Raw genomic sequence first — 18,315 nt, forward strand, 5'->3', positions numbered from 1 at the left:
ATGTTTTAAAAATGAAAATGCTCTGTTTGCAATCATCATATTTACTGTATATGTGCAATATATACCGGCTCATATAATTATTCTAACTATCAGATTCAGCTTGTCAGTGTCACCTCTAGATCAGGAAGATTGGATGGTAGAGTGGCAGTTGTCCAAGCTAATGTTGAAATCACGCTTTCCTGCAATTATGTTACTATCATGTCAGGAACCTAAATGTATATATGCCTGTAATTAAATGTAGGTTCCCGTATACAAAATCAATTCCCATTGCTGATAATGTGAACATTTCTAATAAAATGGATATATAAATATATATACATATAAGCAGCATATCAAACCATCCAGGCAGTACGGATATAAAAAGTATGGTACCCTACCTTTTAATATGAAAACTTCTTAATGTTAATATATGTTCAAGATCTGAGAAACATTTTTGCGTTTATTAACACTGGCATAATCGCCTAATGTTTCCATTCTTTAATCTCTGTAGAATAAAGCCAATGTTTATTGATGTCAAATTTTAAGGTACGGCTTGTCAACTTTTAATGTTGAGACATGTCAAATTTTAATGTTGGGACATGTCAAATTTTAGTACTGGGTGTGTCAAATTGTATATGCATGTATATATGTGTAGCTGTTAGTACAAATATTGTTGTGTACACTTGCTAGTGAAACAGTTAAAAATGACACACCGGGAAGCCGGGATATTAACTGGACACAAGCCCTGATTAAATTATATGCATGGTCATCAAACTGTAAAACTCTTTTTTTACAACTCTTTAGCTGGCAAAGGTCAGCAAGTGCTATAGAGTGCTGCAGACGGCAGCAGCAGTCTTACACTGTTGGCCAGTGACTGTTACAGGTGTGCTTGTCCCATCAGGCGAGCTGTACCACTTGTCTTCACTCCCTGGCTTCTGTCCCACACAGCATTATGTGAAAAACATTGTGTGACGCTAGCTAGCTGTTGTGTGTCGAGGTGGTTCACTGGGAGAAGAAGATGGTCGTCCCAACAGGTGTGATCTCCAACAATTGGAGGATTTTACTGGAGTCTGAGGTGTGACAGGGATGTATGGGCGTGTAGGGACAGGTGGAGCTGCTCATGTACATGTAACTTGTGTTTAGGGAAGTTTTTGTGGTTAACAGTCCGTTGTGGTATCTACATGAACAAACATGACTGTGGTCTGCTAGGTTTTAATATATGCTGTTGTACTTGGAATTAAGACTTTAAAAAAAGCATCGTGTTTTGGTGAATATATATGTAGAGTATTGATGTTATTGGAACATACTGTTGTCATCATTTCTTCAGACATTGTAGATGGTAAGAGTGAATATATATATATTTTTTTTTATATCGAAGGAAACATTCCATTTGTTTGCAATTTACATGCCTATTTAATTGCATGTTCAATATTGGCATTTAATTGGGAGATAGATTAAAATTGAAATTAATGTGTCACATGTAGTAATATTTAAAAAAAGTAAAGTTTGTTTTATTTAACGACGCCACTAGAGCACATTGATTTTTAATCTTATCATCGGCTATTGGACGTCAAACATATGGTCATTCTGACACTGTTTTTAGAGGAAACCCGCTGTCGCCACATAGGCTACTCTTCTTTACGACAGGTAGCAAGGGATCTTTTATTTGCGCTTCCCACAGGCAGGATAGCACAAACCATGGCCTTTGTTGAACCAGTTATGGATCACTGGTCGGTGCAAGTGGTTTACACCTACCCATTGAGCCTTGTGGAGCACTCACTCAGGGTTTGGAGTCGGTATCTGGATTAAAAATCCCATGCCTCGACTGGGATCCGAACCCAATACCTACCAGCCTGTAGACCGATGGCCTGCCACGACGCCACCGAGGCCGGTTGTAGTAATATTAAAGAAAATTAATTAAGTTTTTGGTATTTGTAGTTTACATTTACATGAATTGACATTATTGAAATATGTTATACCTATCATTTATTACAAACAAAGATTGCATAAAAACATTATTCATTCCATGTCTTGTATCTGTAGTTTGTGATTTTGAATGTACAAATATACTGACATGTCAGTTTATTTCAAATTTGAAAGCTGTTATAACATGTTCTAGGAGATGGGCACTTAATTATATTAGTCAAATTACAGGTACTTCTCCAAAGTAAATGGTCATTTAAGAAACCAAAGAACATTTGTGCTTATTTCATTAATTTCCCATAACTTGCATATGCCTTTTCTACTCTAGTTACAGTGTAAGTTACATTTTATACATGCAATTTAATATCAGCTGGAACACAAATGAGATTTTAAATTAATTTTGTGCCATGAAGCTATTAAGGCACACATACTGTTTGTGGGTGACTTTATTTCATCATGATGTTGCTGTAAACATTTGCATTTGTACATCTATCTATCAGTATCAAGTGCGAAGGATTCACTGTTATTTATGCCATTGAATGCTGTGTGGATTAAAAACCAGTCTGTGTAAAAGGTTTTGGTTGTAGACAGCAATATGAACTTATGCACATTTATTATAGTGTAATTTATGTGTTATATACCTATCTGTATGCACTGTAGCTAGTACAGGTTCTCTACTTAACCATTAGTTTTTGAACAAAGGCTTTAAGCTTGCATGTATTAGTACAGCGGTATAGGCTGTATGTCACTGTTTGTCTACACTGACAGAATAAGTATGTGGTCCCCACCTGCCCATCGGATACACTAGGATTCTTCAGTGTGTGTACTCATCCACCAGCTACTTTATGCTTTACAATGGAGAATAAACACAGGGAGGAGGATTCTCTTCTGAATGGGAGGCTGCATTTAATCTGTGTGCATGTAAATATTTGCTGTAGACTGCATGCTGTGGATTAAGAATAGCTCTTAGCAGTGTTTTAATAGCATTATGCCACCACAGGTTTAGTCCAGCCAGCCAGAACTGACATATATATATATATACCGCTCTGTTTAGGTTGACCAGGTATATAGGTGAGCTCGCATACAACTGGCATGGATTTTAGTCCTGTATCATTAAGATGGCATGACTGTTAATTAGTGTAAAGACGTAATCATGTGTTACTGGTGAAAACTAAGTAATCACTAAGCCGGTCTTGGAAAGTGTTCTGGTGTGTGTGTGTGAATATTGGTTTCTTGCAACTTAACCCCGGTCAGTTTTTACTGGTCAAGCGACGGAGGGTATTCAGTGGTCAAGCAGTGTGGTAGGATATTATACCAGTTTTGGCTAATGTAGATGGGGTAGACCAAGTTGTTATTGTCTGACTGGAATTCTTAGATGTTGTGTTCACACTAAACTACAGGTATAGAGGCAGGTGAAAATGTTAATTTACATGTTATGATCTGTTAATTAAGTGTTGTGCGGTTTATTTATACAGCACCTTTAATTTTCATTACCATACAACATTTTATTGCATAGGGAAAGCACTAAATTTGTACACACACTACTTGTTTGTTACCCTGTGGAGGATCTGTGCTGCATTATTATTAATCAACAGTCTATGATTGTATTATTACTTCCATTTATAGTTTTAATGTAACTGTAAGGTATTTTCATCCAACCGTCTTCATCCATCCATCCATCCATCCATCCATCCATCTATCCAATCATCTAATCTATCCAATCATCCCAATCATCCCAGTCATCCCATCCATCCATCCATCCATCCATCCATCCATCCATTAGTCCACCCAAAAAACACCCACCCACCCATCCATCCATCAATTCATATATTCGTTCATTCATACCTTGTGGTATAAACTTGATATAGCTACTCAAATGTTGTATGTACACCTGCAGAAATAGCTTGAGTGTCTTGTTGCTACAGTTACATGGGTGGTGTCTCTAGGCTGTGTGTGTCACTGGGCTGTTTTCATGTGCCTCGTGTACCTTTAGTACGGGTAGTATATCCAAGTTTAGGTTTTGTCAACATGTTACGGTTTATTGGAAGATTTTATTTTTTATAGCGCTGACTTATTCAGACAGCTATATTTAGGTAACTGAATAACGTGCAGGTTAGGCTCTTTTGTTTGTTTCTGGTATTAAGTTCATATTGGGTGGAGAATTTGTCAGGTGAGTGGTAGTGTGATTATTTCGGTAGATATTGTCACTTTGTAGACATATATGCAGATCGCTGTGAGTATGAAGTTGTATATGGATAGATTGATGATACTAGTATTACTTTAAAAACAGCTTAGAATGTTACCAGGTATTCATTTAAATAATCTTTAAAAAAAAAACACCTGGAAACTGTATGCCATAGTTAGTCGTTTCTCAGCATTTTGGATGAAATCGAGTTTGTTTTCTGAAAAAAATATTTATTTAGATGAAAATTAGCAAAATTACATCACGGAGTTACTAAAGCAAGATGGATTTTTGTTTTTAATCAATGTAAGCATTACATTTTGTGGTAAAACAACTTTTTGATAGTCAGATAATTGTCAAAACAATACTCATTAAAAAAAAAAGTGTTTTATTTGTCTCTGTTATTTGAATAATGTAAAGAGATGAAAGAATCATGTAGCCACATAGGCTGTTATTTTTTGAGTTTGTAGTTTGAATATCTATATAAACAGACAAGCTATTACATTGACAAAAAAGAACTTTGGTATTATGCCAGTTATGAACAATGGATGAAACATCTGGTTTGTGGAATTGATTTTTTTATGTCAGGTGAATGCATTTCTATAGAGTATATTTGAATAAAGACTGATTAAAAAAAAAAAAGGTTCTAACTAAACAAGATAAAATAAAACAAGTAAATCAGAGTTTGAAAGACAACATCTAAAAAAAAAAGAAGAAAAAAAAAGACAACAAAAAGAAAAAAAAGATGACAAAGAATTAAATTCTAAAAATACATTTAGTAAATAATCTTTCAGTTTATTTTGCTGGTGTATATTCTCAACATGATATAACGAGTGTTTGTTTAACTGAGATTGGTACTGCTAATGTTTACAGCTTGTATACTGTATACTGGTTATCCAGTGATATCTCTTTGTAGTTCTTTCCCTGGCAAACTTGCCATTTGGATTAATCTGTGTTGATAGCACATGTGTGGTCAGGTGTTAATAAAGTACTGTTCAGTGTCTTTTTAAAAACTGTTATATAACCAAACCAATCTTTATGACCTATTGGCAGTATCGCTTAAATTAGCCCCAACAGAGTTGGGTTTTCAACTACACTGGTGTGTTGGTTTTCCTTGGTCAGTGAGATGCCATACACACGTAAAACATCCAAAATTAACATTTTAGTATGATTATACTTCAGGCTATTTCGTGTAGCAGAATTTAAACAGTTTAGATAGAACAAAAGTGGATGCTTAGCAGAATGCCGTGTCCAACTTCTATTGACAGTTAGTGGGACCTTATTGTCTTTACCTGGACCAGGTAAGACAAAAATAATTGTATTAAATCATGATGCGAGAAATAGAAATAGGGAGATTTTTTGTTTGTGGGCTTTGTTCCAATATTCATTTTGTGCATCATGATTTGCATGACTTAAAGTAAAATTTATGTGGTTTATTTTCAGAGCTAATAATACTAAATTTGATTCCAGTGTCAAAGTCTACACATAAGTTAATTATTTAGAAAATTTATTGTGTAACTTAAAGGTACTTGCTTTCTTGCAACAGTGTATTTTTTAAAATATTTTTTTTTTAGCTAAAACTGTTTCTTCCATAATCTTTGTTTTTTGATATCCAAAAATGTGTGATCTCTTACAAATCAGTGTGGCATTTGTCAACAGCAAATTTTCATTCTTATTACTATATTCATGATCAGTTCTGTATGGCCAAGTATCTTGATAATCTAGAAGGATGTCTCTTGGAAAATTACTTACAGAGAAGAGAGTATGATTCAAATTCTGGTTGGCACCAGACAGTTTAAGCAAATTCTGTCTTAATTTTCTATTGACATTAAAACAGCAAAGAATACATTAGATTCACAGAAATAAATACTGTTTAATTAGAAATATCAAACAATATTACTTAACTTCAAGAAGTTTTGTTTTTTAATGTTTTGTTTTTGGTATGGGTTTTTGTGGTTAAAATAGATTGTGTATTAGATAAAATAAATTATTGTGACTGTACAAGGAAGAACTGTAATTCCATTAAATACAAATGAAGGGTCAATAAGTATTTGTGTCAAGAAGACTGTAATGAACTCAGATTAGTTCAGGCTTACGACATCAATATTCTTGAAACACTGATATGCATACCCTTTTCCTGTAATCAAAGTAAACTTGAAAGTAATTGCTATATTTTATTGAAATTTTATCTTTGGTACAAAAAAATTCATATCAATCATGATACACCTGTGGTATAATTGAAATAAAAAGCATCAATGTAAATAAGATAGACAATGTAAATTTAAAATAAATGAGCTTTAACAATACTTAAAACCTTTCAGAGGAATGGTGTATGTATACACACTAAGCCATTAATTAATTATAGCTGGGTACTTTTGAACACTTGCTTAAATTCCCTTGAAAAGTCTTATTTGCTTGTTAGCTGTAATACAGGTATGTGTGAATGAATTATTTTTTAGGGCATTGTGTATTTGTTGGGGTAGTGCATGAAGAGTGAATTTTTATATTTTTAGTCTTCTTCACTTTATGCTAAATTGTATGAAACAAGTATGAATTTTGTTTTATTTATTATAAATGCTTGGTAATTTAATGCTCAATAATGATTTTGGGGGGGGGGGGGGGGGCTCATATTAAAAAAAATTGTCACCAGATAAATTACCTGTACCGAGTTTCAGTTTAAACACTGCTTTACATTGATTCCTTCACTTAAATATCGAGACTACAGACAGTGTTTTTGACGTATCATTTGGTACAGAGCAAATCCAATTTTTCAATTAGTATTATATGACCATGTCAGTTTGGTACTCACTGGAAGTTAAAATAAATTGGAACTGATTTATAATTACCAGTAGAAACCCAATCTTCAGAGTGGCAATAGTCTTTATTATTCCATCAATATCCAAGTGCCAAGCGCATCACCATAATCAATATTATTCTCATTACTACTTGTCAAAAACCCTTCTCGAATTGGCCGAGGTTTTTGTCAACTAATGCTTGGTCTCGGTTGCCTTAAAGTTTCCTTACGATGAGCTGGAAAAAAAGTACTTTTAAACTTGGAACAGAACAGTAAGTTATTTACAGATACCTTTGAGAGAAACTGGAGAAACAAAATTGAATTTTGTTTAGACACACCAAAACCTCTCAATTTTAATTCATGTAATAATTAGCCAAATAATCATGGACATGAATGTAGTATTCTACATATATTTATTACATATGATATCCTCAAAAAAAACCCAAGATTAAAACAAATTTAAATGTCTTTTACTTGTAAAAATTAATTTGTGCCGCTGCTTGTTATGCGTGACAAAGTAATAGTTTCAGGTTAACTTGTATGTCACAAAGCTATTAATTTCTGTTGTGCCTCTTTGATTAGATGGAATGGCTGATGTGATTGGGTCATCTCCTGGGAGCAGCCAGTCGTATGTCTTTAAATCGATAATACATGTACATGTGTGTTAGTGGTGTGTGTTGTAAATAATGAATGATGTTTTAACCAGCAGGTGTGTAGGATTTTTAAACTTCATTGCTTGTAGGGCGTGACGTAGCCCAGTGGTAAAGTGCTCGCTTGATGCGCGATCGGTCTGGGATCGACCATCGTCGGTGGGCCCATTGGGCTATTTCTCATTTAAGCCAATGCATCACAATTGCTATATCAAAGGCCATGGTATGTGCTATTCTGTCTGTGGGATGGTGCATATAAAAGATCCCTTGCTACTAATGGAAACAGGTAGCAGGTTTCCTCTCTAAAACAATATGTCAAAATTACCAAATGTTTGACATCCAGTAGCCGATGATTAATAAATCAATGTGCTCTAGTGGTGTCATTAAACAAGGCAAACTTCTTCTTCATTGCTTATGTTATGTTATCATCATGCATGTATATATAATATTGCAGTATTTGTGACAAAACAGTTGTGTCTGCTTATTTTTATGTGATAAATGACACGTAAAATCTTCAATAAGTTGACATCCTCAAACTCCTATTAAAAATCATGCTGTTACCATAGAACTAAGACAATAAAAGTGTCAGTTATTATTCTAATACCTTGAGTCCAGCTGTGAGAAAAGCAGGATTATAGTTGTAAAAGAACAACCTTGTTTCTTTCTTCTCATTTATGAATAGATATGCAAATACATGTGCACATTTCTTAAAGTCTAATTTACATGTAGTTTAAAACATATTTACATCTGCTTTTGAGTAACTGGATGCAAAATCAATTTGTGAAATATATTTATAAAACATGACAAATTGATTTTTGTTTTGTAATTTTTTAAATTATTTTCATTGTGTTTATGAGCTTTTTTTTTTATGGTGGGTATCAGCTGGCTACCTTTGTAATAAACTGATATGACTTTTTTTTTATAATTATATCATATTCTGCTATAGTGCTAGATTTGACTATTTCTTGATCACATATGGGCTGGTGGTGATGCAGTATAGTCCATGGACTTCATATTATCAATGCTTAGTAAAGTTTTGAGACTGAATAAGCTGATTCAACTAGCCTGACACAGATATAATTCTAAAGTCAAGAAGTCTGGATAGGGTTCCATAACCTGGCCTGGTGCTGATAAAACTTTTAAAGTCTAGACACAAGCCTCTTATAGTCTGAGACTTTAACGTCATGACAATGCCATACAAATTGTATGTGTGTGACGTTATTAAAGATCAAGTCTGGACTCATTTTATAAGCACAGGCCCAGAAATAATTTGAATCACTGGTTTAAAGTTGGGTCAGTCATGTTAGGAATCGCTGGCTACTTTTAAAACCAAAGTCTCATAATTTGGCAATGCTTTATTGGAATTGTCCTATGTTACCCCAAAACATGAAACCGGTTTTGACGGAAGGATCCATGATATTAACCTTGTTTATTTTTTAATGCACTTATCCATTAGTTGCATGACAAAAAATTGTGTCTTCTGTAAGTGATATTCCCCCCTCTGAGCCTGTTTGTGTTTAACATTCCTCTCTCTGGAGAGCCACTTGTAATGCATGAGGATTTTTATGCATTTTGTTTTTATAGTTTCATTTTTATTTGATTTAATTTGCATTTATTAGTGGTTGGTTTGTGGCTGGAAACTAATTTAATAATTGCAGAACGGGTTTTGTTCCAAATCATTGCCTGGTTGATGGCATTGTGTCAGTTTGGTTTGGGTTGTCAGCTGTATGGGACAGCCTTGGCCATCTGGCATGAACTACAGCTTCAGAAGACATGCCATTTTGTTAATGAGTACATAACTGTTGGGTTAATTAGTGTCCCATAAGTGTCACTGTTAATAAAATATTTAAACTGCCTGAATTGTTCAGAAATGCATTGTTGGAGGATATGACCGGCCTCGGTGGCGTTGTGGTTAGGCCATCGGTCTACAGGCTGGTAGGTACTGGGTTTGGATCCCAGTCGAGGCATGGGATTTTTAATCCAGATACCAACTCCAAACCCTGAGTGAGTGCAAGGCTCAATGGGTTGGTGTAAACCACTTGCACCGACCAGTGATCCATAACTGGTTCAACAAAGGCCATGGTTTGTGCTATCCTGCCTGTGGGAAGCGCAAATAAAAGATCCCTTGCAGCTAATCGGAAAGAGTAGCCCATGTAGTGGCGACAGCGGGTTTCCTCTCAAAATCTGTGTGGTCTGTAACCATATGTCTGATGCCATATAACCGTAAATAAAATGTGTTGAGTGCGTCGTTAAATAAAACATTTCTTTCTTTTGTTGGAGGATATTTTATTTTATTTTAAAATGTCTACATTATTGTCCAGACAACATTCTCCAGTAACTATATTTAGAACCAATAGTTTATCATGTTCATTCTTATTAAAATGTTTATGCTTACCACATTCATGCTAATTTGTTGTGAAATCAAAAGCATTTCAAGAGGATATGATAGATACATGTATTTACACTCACCTAGCTACACCAAGTTATATTGGAAAGGCGTTTACATGCAACTATACCAGTTCCTCTATAACTGGTGTAACAAAGGTCATGGTATGTACTATCGTGTCTGTGGGATGGTGCATATAAAAGATCCCTTGCTGCTAATCAAAAAGAGTAGCCCATGAAGTGGCGACAGCAGGTTTCCTCTGTATATCTGTAGTCCTTAACCATATGTCTGATGTCATATAATCATAAATAAAACATGTTGATTGCGTCATTAAATAAAACATTTCCTTCCTTCCTATACCAGTTCATAAAATATATTGAAGCTTAAATTTAAACATTAATTAAAAAGGTAAAAGAAATAAGCACTTTATGTTGGCACCATAGTTCATTTCAGTTAATCGCACAACTATGGTCAATATTAATGTAATATTCTTCAGATTATAAGTTTAAACAAAAATTAAACCCACAGGGAACATTTTGTTTTCCAAATCTTGTTAGTGATATTTCTAGTCTATTCAAAATTGATTAGCAACTACTGTTTAAAAGTTTAGAATTGTGTAGCTATCTCTGAAACTGTAGCGAATTACGAAGCAGTACTGAACAAAATGTTCCCTGTTACATATTGATTGCAATAATGTTGGAAAATATTGTGTCATAAGACAGATTTGGTTAAGTCGGAGCATGTGATTCTATCAATATGGCAGCACACACTGTGTTTGGTAATCAGAACTAGACTTGCTGGTCTTCAGTGTTATTCATGTTATCTGTTATGATCCAAACCAGCTTATTGATGTATTCATCAACACGGTACATTATATCAGAGAAAACCATTTCATTACTGGGTACATGCTGGCAGTAAATTAACATCTCACAAGGAAACCAAATAGTTCATTATTTATTGAAGAAAAAAAGAAGAAGAAAAAAAAGTAAAGTTCATAACTGAGACCTTGAGATTTGTTTTTAAGTTCATGATTGCATATATATATACCCCAGGGATCCATTTTCATTATCTCATGAACTGTCATTTGCCAATGGCTATATAAGTAATGTTATGTCTGTTTAGTAGCAATGTTTGCAGTGTGCACATTAATGGAGGAAATATTTCATTACTGATGCAGTTGTTTATCTAATTTATGAAATGTGGTGGAGGGAAGCTTAAGCTAAACCAAATAGCAGTAGGATGTTTGGTTGTGCAGATACGTTTCTAACACTTTCATGTAAAATACATGTACAGTACTTATATGTCCTAGAGGGGGTGGGACGTAGCCCAGTGGTAAACCATTTACTTGATGTGCAGTCGATCTGGGATCAAACCCTGTTGGTGGACCCATTGGGCTATTTCTCATTCCAGCCAGTGTACCAGAACTGATATATCAATGGCTGTGGTATGTGTTACCCTGTCTGTGGGATGGTGCATGTAAAATTGTCCCTTGCAACTAATGGAAAAATGTAGCTGGTTTCTTCTCTAAGACTGTCAAAATTACCAAATGTTTGACATCCAATAGCCTATGATTAGTAAATCAATTTGCTCTAGTGGTGCCATTAAACAGAATGAACTTTAACAAAAAAATGTATGTCCTTGTCATTTCTGTAGAAACTTATTTTCTGCACTCACTATCGCACCCCCAATGAGCACATTTGTTGAAAAGGATGACAGGGTAAAGTCTATATTTATATGGTAATGTTGAGTCTAGACAAGACACCAGACAGTTTTACCTGGTTAAATTGCAAGCTGTGAGTCAGCGTGTTGCGGACTGCAACTTTTTCTTTCACCATTTAAAAATGTTCCTATCTGATCTGATGTTTTCCCTCCATGTTTTCGTCTTGCTGCTTCTCAAACAGATGGCAAAGTTGTCTTTCACCATTGGAGGTTACATGTGTAACATATTAGTTTGTTGGGGTTCTCTAGCTTTGTGCATATTTAATTTCTATACAGAAACTGTTTTTGTAATTTGTGTGCAATCCGTTTTGATAATAGTTACAGATGGGGGCTGGGTGGTGGAGTAGAGGTGGAGTTCAATAAGATCAACAACAACAAAAAACTATAAAAAAATCAAAGCTAGCATCATATTTGTCATAATTTGCATTTGGTTGTGTTCTAAGAAAATTACTGTTATTTTTCCTGTCACGAATAAAATGATTTTTTATAATATATAATTAATAAAAAATTTAAAAGTTGGAAAAAATAGGATCTAGAAAGAAAGAAACTAAAAACAATATTTATATGCAAATTGTTGTAATAGTACAGTTATCATTTTCCTATTAATGCATTTTCTTGCATTCTTTTTTTCAAAAACAAATCATTTTTAAATAAACTAAAACATGGCTGAAAAAATAGTTTGAGGAATGAAAAACATAAATACTTTTTGTGACTTGTTTTTTTTATTGCCACCCTTAACATAATAGCCCAGATTATGTTTCCATCCAGAAGTGACAGAAATAAGCCAGAGCATGACGAGAGGTTTCAGTTGCTCTGTATTGGCACGTGGCAGGATTACTCGTTCTTTAAGAAGTGTAACCCAAACCCTACTCTCTTTTTTTCTGTAATCCATCATCTCCAAGCTTAAAAAAAAAAAAAAAAAAAAAAAAAAAAAATTAAACCAGTAATTCAATGAGTCTGTAAATTATTCAGAAGTTGGAGTGTGTGTCCCCAATCAGGTTTGGTGTCACTGACTTGTCCCTCCCTGAAGAATTGGAGTGGAGCCGGTTGGTCTTTCCCTACTTTTCTGCTGAATTGATTGGCGAAAAATTGGCCCCATTCATTAGCATAGCTTTTGCCTTAGTATAGAGCATTCCATGTTGTGAAAGAGGAGAATGGTTTTGGGGTTTTTTTTCATGCACAGACAGCTGAACCATGTGTTGAAAGATGATGCAGTTTGTCTTTATGAGTCTGGAAGGGGCTAAAAAAAATATAGTGGAGGTTTGGTCTGCAGATTTTGCCGCAAGCTTGCATAACACTGTTTTCTTCCATAACTTGTACAGTTTGAGCACACAGATTATAGCAATGAATTCTTTGACATTAGGGATTTCCAGCAGTTTGTTTGCTGCTAAGTTACCAAAGACTTGTTTGTGAGAACTATTACTTATAAATGCAGTTTCTATTTCAAGATTATAGGAACTTTTTAATCAAATTTTTGTTTAATTTGTGCGTATAAATCTGTGTATTTGATAATTATTTTTGCATTTTGTAGTTTTTGAGTACTTGTGCATTAAAATTTCATTCCAGTCACACAGTGACAAAATTCCAGGTTATTTAATTATTTTTTTTTAAATTGGTCATTAATACTTTTTATTTTATCATTTCAGTGTTGGTGGCGCTAACTGCAGTGATCTCAAGACCCAGTCGGTTGCAAGTTTACCACTAGAAAATCCGCGGACTTCAAAACTTGTCACCCAGGGTAGTATCAGCTGCAGTCGCATCCAGCGACAACGTTCATTCAAGAGCACCTGTGATGAAGTGTACAAACGGTCGCGGCTACAGTCGGCCGGTTACGAGTTGTCTCAGGACCTCCAGGACAAGCAGGTTGAGATGCTAGAACGCAAGTACGGAGGTTCTTTCCGATCACGCAAAGCCGCAAAAACGATTCAGAGAGCTTTCCGGCAGTATTGCATGAACAGGAACTTTCAGAAATTGCGCCATTCTGTTGGAGAGAGAAGACTGTCGAAAAGACTGTCCGAACTCGGGCGTAGCAACACAATCTGGACTGATCGGCTGGACGGCAAGTTTGCCATGGGAGCCGATGGTTCTGATTTAACTGAAGAAAGTAAATTTGGAAGTGATGTTAGAAAGATGGTGGCAGAATTTGAATCGACGAGACAGGAAAGCCGGCTGTACAGTCAGATGTCGTTTGATCAAGGCACGAACCTGGACAATCGTCTTTCTCGACGGGACAGGAAAATATTGCAGCGTTCAGCAGAGGTTATAGACCATTCCGACATTCCAGGTGACAGGAAACACAAAAACGGATCTGTGTTGGTCGATGAGACGAACAATAACCGGAACTCTTACCCCGAAATGAACCAGAATAACTCGAGCGAATCCCATTTACCCATAGAAAGTGCTGTAGACCCTCATAGTGTAGACTTTGAGACATTGTTAGAAAGCAAGGAAACTGACATCCTTGCGGACAGTTTTCACAGTGATGGGAGTCAGGAAACGAACACTCTGACCTTCACCCACCGGCCCTCAGCTTCATCACTTGGGTCCGACTATGGTTCACCCGCTTTTGTAGATAGTGCGAAAGGATCATGTACCTCATTTGACAGTTTACGGAATTACAACATAGACTCTAGCGATTCCGCATCGGTGAGCAGTGGTGTGCAAATAAAAGTGGACTTGGCTTCTCCCGAAGACACGAGACTTATTGAACAAAATAATAGCAATCAAAAAGTTAAAATGCGTGGTCGTAAACCAGGGGAGGTAGAAAAATCAAAACCCTTGTTGCCTTCTCGGCCACCCGAAATGTCGCCGATATGGAAACGGAAAGAGACCAATGGTGTGAATGGGAACGGAAGTATACCTGCTGTGATGGCTATTAAAAATGAACCAAAGAGAATGAGCAACATATCTGAAACAAGTGAACCGGACAGTATTGATGGGCGGTGTTCTAGTTCTCCGAGTTCGGAAAACATCAGCACGGAAAATATTAGTATTTCTAGTGACAGTAGTCTTAGTTACCAGCGCCGTCTTAGGCTTAGCGTTACCCCCGACCAGCAGATTCCAACAAAAGTGAACGACAAGCAGCGTAAACGTTTGTACCGCATCGGACTTAACTTATTTAACAAGTGAGTATGATTAGGTTAATGATTCAGAAGTAGAACACCATATGAAGAGTTTTATTTCCAAAATGCGATATATCGTTAAGAGAAAAACATGATTTTACTGCAAGATGGCATAGCATATATCACATGAAGGACAGTTTTAAGGTTCTGTTTAATGGGCATAGATAACGTTCTGTTGCTGTATTGCCGAGTTGTACTAACATCAGCATACCTTTGCTGCTAACACCAAAACTTGGAAATTTAGATATATTGCACTCTTTAGATATATTGCAATAAACTCTTCATATGTAGTTTTATAAATCGGTGAATTTATTTCTTTACATTGTGGGACAAAAAAGCAGGGTTTGCTTAACAATGTCACCTCATTGCATAGCTTCGATCTTTCTGGGTGGATTCATTGGGTTTTAGCCCATTGCTCTACAACTGTTATATGAGAGGCAGTGGTATGTGCATGTATTTAAAAGGTCATTTGCTGATTTTTGGTAGCAATAGCTTTCAGGTGACTGAAGCTTTCCTATCTCACTGTTTAAACATAGCCGTAGTTTAATCTGCTGCGGTGAACAGACATTCCTTTCCTTTCCTTATGTTTCAGAATTGCTCCACAAGTTCTATTCAGATCTACATAGTCATCTGTGTAAATACAACAAACCTTTCATAAAATCTGGTGGATTTTTGTTTTTGTTATGCACTTCTTAAGTTTAAAAAATTAGGTAAAGGCAAGAAGATACTTGATAAGACTGTCTGATTTGGGTTTATTTTTGTCAAGACATGATGTAAGACCTGTCAATAGAAGGCCGGTCTTATCTGGTCAAGTGAAAAGATGGATCTCCTTTCTTGTAGTGCTATCCGTCGGGATAACGGGAACATTTCACTTTTACAATTACAGGCCTTTGAGAATTGAACATTGGCGTACGTCTTTTGTAGGTTAAGCAAAAACAAATTCAGGTAACCCATTTTGATTTTGTGTGATCCATCATTTGGGTTACACCGCTCTAATCTTGAGCGATTAAAAGTTTGTTTTTGTTTAACAACACCACTAGAGCACATTGAATCATCGTCTATTGGATGTCAAACATATTGTAATTCTGACTTGGTAGTCAAAGGAGACCTGCTACATTTTCAACTAGCAGCAAGGAATCTTTTATATGCACTTTCCCAGACATGATAGGACATACCACAGCCTTTGACCAGTTGTGATGCACTGATTGGACCAGTATTGCATAGTCAAAATTTGTTTTATCTCCACAATGATGTACCATGCACAAAAATTGTAGCAGGCTACAAAAATTACACTAGTTTTCAACTAAAATATTGGTAAAAACTGTTAAAGGGACACACCGTAGTTACGTTTATTTGTTAACCATTACGGCATTGTTTTTCGCTATTAAACCCCATTTTTCACAAATAAAATTGCACTTTACTTACATTTTATTATTTAGAATACACATTTCCATTCACCTGAAGTGCTTTTTGGTAATCCTGATGTTTGTAAAACCACGAAATGCATTTTTTGCATTTTTTCACAAAACGTGTTGTCGAGAAAAAACTGTTAAGCAAGCAAGGTCCAATCTATTTTTAATGTCACAGACGTTGGTATATCACGTGACCGTTATCATTTTGGTTCGGTTTGTTTTCTTGTGCACGGTTCGCGCAATCAACATCCGATTTGTTGTTGTTCATTTGTGAGATTTTTCTTCACAGTTCGTGAACATTTTCAGTAACAATAAAGTTCAGACAAGTAAGTGTCTCAATACAAAATGTTACAAACCCTTAAAACCAATAATTTTGCTAAGTCTTACGATATCTGGAGAGGGGATACAACCAGGACAGAACAGTTGGAACATGTCCAGGAGAGGTGAAACGAACGCACCCCAAGTCTGTGAAATTTGTCGTGATGTAGGCATTGTTGTGCTTCTACCGGTGACATCAGAATACTAACTTTCAAAATTATTTCAAGCAATTGGGACATGGGGATTCCCATGGTATTTATCGATATAAAACCTGCTTTTTCACTCCATTTGATAAAAACGTGATCTAAGTGTGTTACAGGTTTGTAGATTAACCAAATTATAATTTATTTTCACTGGATGGAACTAGGGTGTGCGGCTTTAATAAACAAAACGTTAAATAAACACAAAAGTTGAGGCTAAAATATTTGTGTTTTTTTTTGGTTTTTTAAAAGCACAGTTACATGAAACAACTGAATGACTGAAAATGCATAATTTTAAACATGGCACCTGCATGAACAGTGTAACTGACTACAGATTTAGTAATTGTTTTTAACAGTATTTTGGTTGGAAATTGCTGTGGTAGATTACCACTGACTTGTAGACAGTGTACCACTGTGGAGATAAAATTAATTCAGTATGTAATATAAAAAACCTAATATGCCCAGTCCTGTACTACTAAGTATTGGGATGTGCATGAACTGATGGCTTAGCTACTATGCCACTAAAGCTAGTCATCCGACATTCAAGCATCTTGTCGTGGGCCTATGACAGGTAAAAAGAAACTCTGCCGTATACCACATGCATGGACAGGGTAAAGTCTATTCCTTCTAATTTATTGCAACCACGGAGGGTATTTTTCATGAATAATAAATGGGTTATGTCAAATAAAGTTATGTAACCCAATGTGTAAATGATCATTCTGCATAGCCTGTCCATTGTATACATGTTTCAGCTTGCTCTAATTTAAATAACAAATTCAAGAAGTATATAAAGCAAACGCTTGTAAGGTTAAATACAAGCAATATATATATACAGCAAATGACTTCATAGCCCTGGAGGATTATGGTTTAAGCCATCACATTATTTCCTGATTCTCTCACCTTTGTTGTTTTTTGTGAAGTGATCTGCCCATGAGCAATCCTACATGTAAATAACACCCGTCTATGTTAAACATGACAACACATTGTTATCCATTGCACTGGCTAACATGTATGCACCATTAATAGTAGACAATAACTAGCTACGCAGTGACAGGTATATATTGCCACAAACGGTGAACAGCTGAAGGGTGTTCCCAGGAAAGGTGTGATTATTAGTTTCTGTTATTTTCATGCAAGCTTATATCCAGTTACGATCCAAGCAAGATGCACTATAGGCCATAAGATACCATCAATGGAGTGGTGATTAAATTTAATTCACCATTTTTCATCTCTGTGTGTGTGTGTGTGTGTGTGTGTGTGTGTGTGTGTGTGTGTGTGGAATGGACAATGCATAATCTTCAGATACCTTTGTGTACAAGTTAAAAGTTTGTTTTGTTTAGTGACACCGCTAGAGCACATTGATTTGATAATCATCTGCAATTGGATGTCAAACATTTGGTAATTCTAACATATAGTCTTAGCAAGGGATCTTTTATATGCACCATTCCACAGACAGGATAGCACATATCATGACCTTTGATACACCAGACATGGTGCACCGGCAGGAACGAAAAATAGCCCAATGAGCTCACCAATGGGGATTGATCCTATAGACCGACCGCGCATCAAGCAAGAGCTTTACCAGTTAGCTATGTCCTGCCTTCTTTGTGTAAGAGGCTAAAAACTCCTG

At 35.7% G+C, this 18,315-nt stretch overlaps 1 protein-coding gene across 4 annotated transcripts in view; it reads left to right on the plus strand.

Annotated features, from left to right (window-relative positions):
- LOC121368146 (IQ motif and SEC7 domain-containing protein 2-like) overlaps nucleotides 1-18,315 on the plus strand; it is a 153,281-nt gene that overhangs the window by 76,970 nt on the left and 57,996 nt on the right. For 3 of the 4 annotated variants that reach the window (XM_041492741.1, XM_041492740.1, XM_041492743.1), the window contains exon 2: nucleotides 13,280-14,758. In XM_041492741.1, coding sequence (XP_041348675.1) covers nucleotides 13,280-14,758 — 1,479 coding nt within the window. Of the gene's footprint in view, nucleotides 1-867; nucleotides 1,319-13,279; nucleotides 14,759-18,315 lie in introns of those variants that run through there. The other variant, XM_041492744.1, reaches the window with a different exon arrangement.

Source organism: Gigantopelta aegis, chromosome 3 (assembly GCF_016097555.1).
Source record: "Gigantopelta aegis isolate Gae_Host chromosome 3, Gae_host_genome, whole genome shotgun sequence".
Lineage (NCBI taxonomy): Eukaryota > Metazoa > Mollusca > Gastropoda > Neomphalida > Peltospiridae > Gigantopelta > Gigantopelta aegis.